General features: G+C 47.8%; 1 protein-coding gene across 1 annotated transcript; it reads right to left on the reverse strand.

Annotated features, from left to right (window-relative positions):
* Positions 1-5,663: 5,663 nt before the first annotated feature.
* Positions 5,664-6,224, reverse strand: LOC136530810 (serine/arginine-rich splicing factor SR45-like). The gene has a single exon (XM_066523527.1). It carries the CDS (start codon positions 6,222-6,224, stop codon positions 5,664-5,666), a length of 561 nt encoding a protein of 186 aa, XP_066379624.1.
* Between the last annotated feature and the right edge of the window lie 1,393 nt (positions 6,225-7,617).

The following is a 7,617-nucleotide window of genomic DNA, read 5'->3' on the forward strand; positions in this document are numbered from 1 at the left end:
TTCGACGAGGAGAAACGCAGGGCCATCGACGAGGAGATTGCGAAGCTTTTGGCAGCCGGGTTCATCAAGGAAGTATACCACCCCGAGTGGTTAGCCAATCCCGTTCTTGTATAGAAAAAGAGTGGGAAATAGAGAATGTGTGTTGACTACATGGGTCGCATCCAGTGATGGTCGTGACGTCCTTTCCTCTCGATGAGGTCGTCCAAAACTAGGATGCCACAGGAAGAATCGTAGAGTGGGCACTCAAGCTGATGGGTCAAGGTATTTCATATGCCCCTTGGATGACCATCAAGTCCCAGGTGTTGGCTGATTTCATTACAGAGTGGACCGAGATCCAAATGCCGCCAGCGGTCATCGACCAAGAGTACTGGATGATGTACTTCGATGTATCGCTGATGAAGAAAGGCATCGGCATGGGGCTAGTCTTTGTTTCACCCCTCAGGGTATGCAGGAGGTACATGGTTCACTTCCATTTCCCCTCCTCCAACAATGTGGCTGAGTATGAGGCACTCATCAATGGCCTATGCATCGCCATCGAGTTGGGTATCCGATGGCTTGATGTCCAGGGTGACTCCTAGCTGGTCATCGACTAAGTCATGAAGGAATCAAGCCACCACAATGCTAGGATGGCTATGTATTGCTGAGAAGTCTACCAGCTAGAGGACAAGTTCGATGGTCTCGAGCTCAATCACATCCCAAGGTGTCTCAATGAGGCAGCCGATGCGCTGGTGAAAACAGCGTCTGGCCGACAGCCAATGTCGACGGGCATCTTCACCAATGATTAGTACAAGCCCTTGGTCCTCTATGAGGAGCCAGAATAGACTGGTGATGGGCCACCTGCCCTAGGCTCGGGGGCTAACCAACCGGTGGCTCCATCTAACCCAGAAGTCATGGAGCTTGACGAGGATCCAACAATAGAGCCCGACCCTCTGGCCGACTGGAGGATGGCTTACCTCGACTACCTCCTCTCGATCAGGGCTGCGAGCTTCTCCTCGGCCTCGTGGGCATCGTCGCGAGCATTCTTCTCCCTGACACCTCCTGGGCGGCAGGGTCAAGCTCAGCCACCTCCTGACGGGCGACAGTGAGCTATGCGGACAGCCCCTCACTCCACCATGTCTCCTTAGCAAGGAACTATGACTTCTCCTAGCTGCGGGCCATAAGGATCTGTGAAGAAGACAAGACTTAGAAGCACGGAAAGACACCATGAGGGTCGGAAGCACGGTCATATCATACCTGGCCAACCGGGGCAACAATGTCGTGCATTGAGATCAGCATGGTGGTCAGGGCACGAACCGTGTCCCCAACCTCCATGTGGACGCTCCCCCATTCCCTTTCCTCTACTGCTTCATCGAGGGTAGCCACCCAGACCAGAGACCGGGACGTCCCCACGCCGACCTCAAGTGTGTAACACCCTCGGTGTTACACTATAAATCATTTACTAAAACATGTCATGAGCATCATGTTTATGTGTTAATGCATGTGATAAAGTATGTAGATCAATTTCTATAACTCAAAATGATCAACTAAAATGCGAAACGAAAGTTGATTCGATAGTCATGTTATATCACTTAGGGTTTAAAACCAATTTTTATTAAGCAAAAATGCTATAGAACATGTATGTGATACTTAAATAAAGTTTGAAGTACAAACGTTGTAGATGACAATGAAATACTTGCGGTCAAAAAATGATATTACTAGCTAATATTTCCACTAGCTTAGAAATCGCAAATGGAAATCAAATTTAGCTCAAAAACTTAGAAATTTTCAAGTCTGCTAACAATTAGACACTGCTATGTTTAGCAATTTATTGTGAGAGATTGGGTTAAGGAGTGGTGTATTGTTATAGCTCAATTTGGTAGTCTCATGTGCCATCTTGAGCATGATGAAGATGGTTTAGGACCCAAAGTAATCGTTTGGTCGTGTTGAAAGCTTTAAAATTCATGCGTGTCACTGTCTCGGGTTGGTTGGCTCCGGGTGCGCGGTCACCGCGCGGCCTTCTCACACCGCATAGATGGCCGCATCCTACGTAGTCAACCGTGCCGCCACGCTTGGCCAGTCGAGCCGTCTAGGCTTGGCTGAGGTCGGCCACAGCGAGCCACTGGCCCCGCGCCTTGCTGCTCTACCTCGCGTTGCCGTTTGGGTACCACCGCGGCCGTGGCCATGCTACGCTGCCATCGCGTCCACACTACCGATGCTCCTCATGTCACGACGCTGCCGCTGCCATCGCATCATCGTCGCATCCACGCTAGTCCGATGCACCTATGTGCTGTTGTCGGCCTTGTGCTTGTGGCCTCTACCACGCGCACGTGGGCGAGCCGCCATCGCCATGCCATTTATGGCACTACAGCCACGCGGGCCATGCCGGTTGGGCACGCAAGCCCATTGGTTAGCACCGACGCGTGGGCCTCCCGGTGCCACCGCTCGCATTTCATCAAGGCATGGATGAGCTGAGCCCACCTATCGCGCTGTCTCTCTCTTTCCCTCTTTCTCCCTCTGTTTTCCACCGCTGTCGCATCGTGCCATGGTGAAGCCAGAGAGCGAGCACCTCTCATCAATTCCTCATGCTCGTGTCTCCACCTTCACACCCCCTCTCTAGCCAATCCCACCCCGCCTTGACTCGCATCACGCTGGGCTCCAATTTTGGAGCTTTGCCCGCCAACGTGACATTAAGGCCCATCATCTCCCGCGTCGTGGCTAGCCTCCACCACTTCACCCCGCGCCAATTCTTCTACAACACTAGCTCGCCTTGGCTCCCTCTTCATCGTGCACACGCTAGTCATAGCTCTAGTGTCGCCTCCTCATCGCTGATGCAGCCATGCCTTTGTGGTCTGCCGTTCACCTCACAGCACGTGTAACAGAACCGACCAATTATACGAAATTAAGTAAGAAAATCATCCACCAGAGCAGACGATTTAGCCAACTTAAGCCCATATAACCCGGTAGTCCGTGAAATCACGAAGGATTTCAAACCAACTCGTGTCCCAGCCATGATCATAATAAGTTTAGCGGTCACCAATCACATATTACATAAAAGTTTGCATAACAGATACATCAGAGTTTAAACATAGTTATTACAAAACAAGTTCGAATAAAAGTAGCGGAAGTCATTTGTTTAAAACCACACACACTCACATGGAGTTCAATTATAGTGCCAGCTGATGATCATCTCCAACAAAAGCATTAGACGAGACGTAAGGAATGACCATGCCCATGGTCCTAAGCATCACCCATCGCAGGATACAGGCAGTTGATACAATAGCCATAGTACATCTGCCCATCTGCAACAAGTGGGAATAAAACCCTGAGTACGAGAATGTACTCAGCCAGACTTACCCGACATAACCAAAAATAAATGACACCAAGGATTATGAAGGGCTTTATAGTAGGGTAGCTGACTCATTTGCAAAAAGAAGCATTTTTAGCATTTCAAGAACCTTTCTAAAAGCATTATTGCCAAGTTAATTATTATTAACCTGTCAACTAGATTTGCACCTATACTAGAGTAAACATATGATTAAGCAGATAATGATAACCAATGATCATTAATCAACTTCCATACTGTCATATTCATTATAACTGTCCAAGTGTTCCATAACATTTACTACGATGAAGTAACTCAAGTCAAGTGCTCACTATCCAGGAGCGATGGCGATTCGAATCGATTCCTAACCAGCTGGTGATTTATTCCTTACACAAACCTCACTCACCCGCTAAAGTGAGATATTGATCACCGAGTCAACTTTCCAGGAATCTCGAGTTTGCCAGGAACCACATGTACCCGGGGGCCGACCGACTGCACTTTGGTCTTATCATCCCGCCCCCGTGTCCTACCACACCTGCTTCGGCACAGTGCGCTGCGGGCAATCTACTCGGCCCGAAAAATCTCCCAGCTTCGCGGTCGGAAGGTACTTTATCCGGCCAGCTAAATGTAAGGCATGCGTTCAACATGACTCGAGGCCCAACAACGGCCGGTCCTTAATCGACACAGACGGAAAACACTACAGTTCAAAACTCTGCAAGTCTCCGTCCGGTCTCAACTTCATTTAACACTTAGTTATACCATGACTTCATAGTCATCCAAGCAGATCCAGGTAACCACCTATAGCTCACAGGTGACAGGAAATCACCCGACTTCTACCGGTCTAAGCCAGCTAAGCATTGACTCGACTGCGGATACCAGGGTAACAAGGATATAGTATAACAAAGGTAAGCAAGGTATAATGCAGCAACGGTTGCAAACAACTCCTGAACGTAATGCATCAATTAAAGTAAAGCATTTAATTAAATCATTGCAAACCGGGAGATAAATGCTCCGGGGCTTGCCTCTCTCGAAGGAGCTCGGACGGTGATCGGGGCACTCCGGAAGTTCCTCAACGTCCTCCTCGTCGGCTTCTGGCACTTCCTGCTGCTGCACCTCGAGCTGCTCCTCAGGCTCCTCGGGACTGACGACTGGGTTCTCGGTTTGCGATCCTGTATGATGCAATGCGTGTAAGTGCCTATGCAATCGGTGCATCGAAGGAGATGAATGCAATGGATATGGGGAAAAGCAAGGTAGTCAACATCATCCAAGAAACTATGCTACAAGCACATGCCATCTACTGCATTCTCTTCTACTACTAATATGTTAAGTTAACCTATCTTATGAAATGCTTCAAAGATACACTAAAGCTTTACTAATTTCTTAATCACACTTAAAGCAACACTTGCTTAAACCCTAATTAATAATAGGTTTGAATAGCAACCTATATTTCTGATGCTCCTAAAAATCTAAGAAAATTACAGTAGCATAGTACTACTCTAAGCAGACTACCATAAAAATTTCATAGCATTTGGATAAGCAAACTATCCTACACAAAAATGACAAGCTAAAACATCAAAATGAGCATGAAATTACTTTGTACTATGAAAAGTGTCAAACAACAGAATTAGTATTTTTCCTAAGTTCTTAATAGCATATAATGACTGTACAAAAATTACCACATGCATGTTTTATACAAAGTTTGCTCTCTAGCAAAAATAACAAAAATCAGCCATTAAAGGCACTTGAACTATACCTCCAAAGTTTTCCACAGCACATGCATGAAACATATTTTTCCTAGGAAGTACATGACCTAAGAAGATTAACAAACTTGAAATCATATTTTTCTGCAGACTATAGATTTTTCTACATATTTTTCAAGTTATCAGCAATATCCATGATTAATTAAAATCCTACAGAAAAGTATCCCAAACATGACATGCAATAATTTTCCCAAGTAGATCTGGTGATAAGGAACCTAGCAAATTTTGTTTCAACAAATTTGGAGCAAGTTTGACCATCCAAACATTTTTCAAACCATTTTTGATTTCAAATAACAAATAATAAATGGAAATCAATTCATTTCAGAAATGCTGGGCCGGCCCGAAGGGAACAGCTGGCCCATGGCCATCACTGGCCTGCGCGGCCCGAGCGCGAGAGGGGGGGAGACGGCCCAATCAGGGCGTCAGCCCACGGCCTGGCTCGGCCTGGCCAGCCGAGGCATGGTGACACGCCGGGGCGCGCGCTGGCGCGACGGCGCGGCTCGGCCAGCGGCCGGCGGCCGTCTCCGGCTACGGCAGCGCCAGCGAGCGAGCGCAGGAGACGTGCGAGGAGAAGGCGAGCTCGGTAGGGTAGCTAGGCGAGGCTAGAGGGGAGAAGGAAGACGGATTCCATGGCGGCCGAGCACAGCGGCGCCATGGCCGTCGGCGGCGAGACGCGGGGAGGCCCGACCTGTGCTCGGAAGGCGGAGTAAGCTCGAGCGCGACCTCAAGGAAGGCGAGGCGGAGCTGCGGGCGCGACGAATTGGAGAATGGCGCGGTGGTGCGGGGGTTTGACGCCGGCGGAGCTCGGGCGCGGCGAGGGCGGAGCGCGGGGCTCTGGAGGAGAAGGAGAAGAAGTGCGGGCGTGAGTGAGCGAGCGCGCGGGCACCAGCAGGTGAAGGCGGGCGCGTGGGCGCGGTGCCAGGCCACGGCTGCCGCGCGGCGTGCGTCGCCAGCGCAGGGCGGCCACGCGGCGGGCGAGCTCTGCCGCGGTCGGGACGCGCGGCGCGGCGCGTCAGCGAGCAGGCGCGCGGAGGCAGGCCAGCGCGGCGCTGGGCTGGGCCGGGGCGAGGCGCGCGCGGGGGCTTCACTGGGCCGGCTTGCGGGGCTGGGCCGGAAAGGAGGCGGCGGCCCGCGAAAACAGAAACATTCTTTGCAATTTCCATTTTCAATAAATTTTCAAATAACTGTTTTCAAATATTATTTTGAGCAAGAAAATGACCTCTTTTGAAATTGTACCAAAAATGAAAGTTGCTTAGAATTTAATTCCCTACAACTTTGCTTTTATGACCAAAGTCCAATTCTATCTAGAATTTGAATTATAAAAATCAAAGTCAATTTTAATTCAAAACCCTCATTTTGGAGAATTATTTTGGAAGCAAAATTTTGAATTACTTTGAATACAAACATTGCTCCAAAATTTGAACTAATTATTGCTAGCTGATTTACAATAGCAGTCAAACATGTTTTACTAAACTAGCAAGAAAATTTCAGGGCAAAACAATTCTAATAAGTGTATGCATCATTTACTTTTCACAAACATGTTTCGTATGTTTCGAAGTAATGTTTCAGTTGTTATATGCAAGATTACGCATGTATGAATAGGATGCTTGATGATGCACGATATGTATGATTAGCAATGCCTAAATGCAGGCATAACACCGGGGTGTTACAGCCCTCCCCCCTTATAAAAATCTCGTCCCGAGATTTGGGTTACGAACCATTTGTTATAAAATTCTTCATAAGCTTTTTGTAGATACTCTCCTGTTTCCCAAGTTGCATCTCCCTCATCATGATGATCCCACTGTATCTTGTATATTTTCACCATACTATTCCGAGTAGCACGTTCCTTAGTGTCTAACACCCGGACTGGTTGCTCACGATACACCAGATCTGATTTGAGTTGAATACCTCGAGGTTCTATTCTTTCCTCCGGAACACGCAAACATTTCTTGAGATGTGATACATGGAAAACTGGGAAAACTGTACTCATTGTCTCAGGTAACTCTAACTTGTAGGCTACCGGACCTCTTTGTTCCAAGATCTTGTATGGTCCTACAAATCTCGCAGCAAGCTTCCTTCGGATTCCAAACCTTTTCTTCTTCATTGGCGTGACTTTTAGATAAACATAGTCACCAACTTCAAACGCAAGGGGTCTCCTTCTTTTGTCTGCATAGCTTTTCTGACGTGATTGGGCAGCTTTCATATTCTGCTGAATAATATGAACTTTCTTCTCGGCTTCTTCTACAAAATCAATACCATAATACCTTCTATCACCAGGCTCGATCCAATTCAATGGTGTTCTACATTTTCTGCCATATAAAGCTTCGAATGGGGCCATCTTGATGCTTTCTTGATAACTATTATTATAAAAAAACTCAGCTAATGGCAACCATGACTCCCATGATCCCTTGGAAGACAATACACAGGCTCTCAACATGTCCTCCAAAACAGCATTTACTCGTTCAGTCTGACCATCTGTCTGAGGATGATACGCGGTACTGCGAATCAAACTAGTTCCTAAGCCTTTGTGTAAATGTTCCCAAAAATGAGCCGTGA

This window comes from Miscanthus floridulus, unplaced genomic scaffold (genome assembly GCF_019320115.1).
Source record: "Miscanthus floridulus cultivar M001 unplaced genomic scaffold, ASM1932011v1 fs_211_3_4, whole genome shotgun sequence".
Taxonomy (NCBI): Eukaryota; Viridiplantae; Streptophyta; class Magnoliopsida; order Poales; family Poaceae; genus Miscanthus; species Miscanthus floridulus.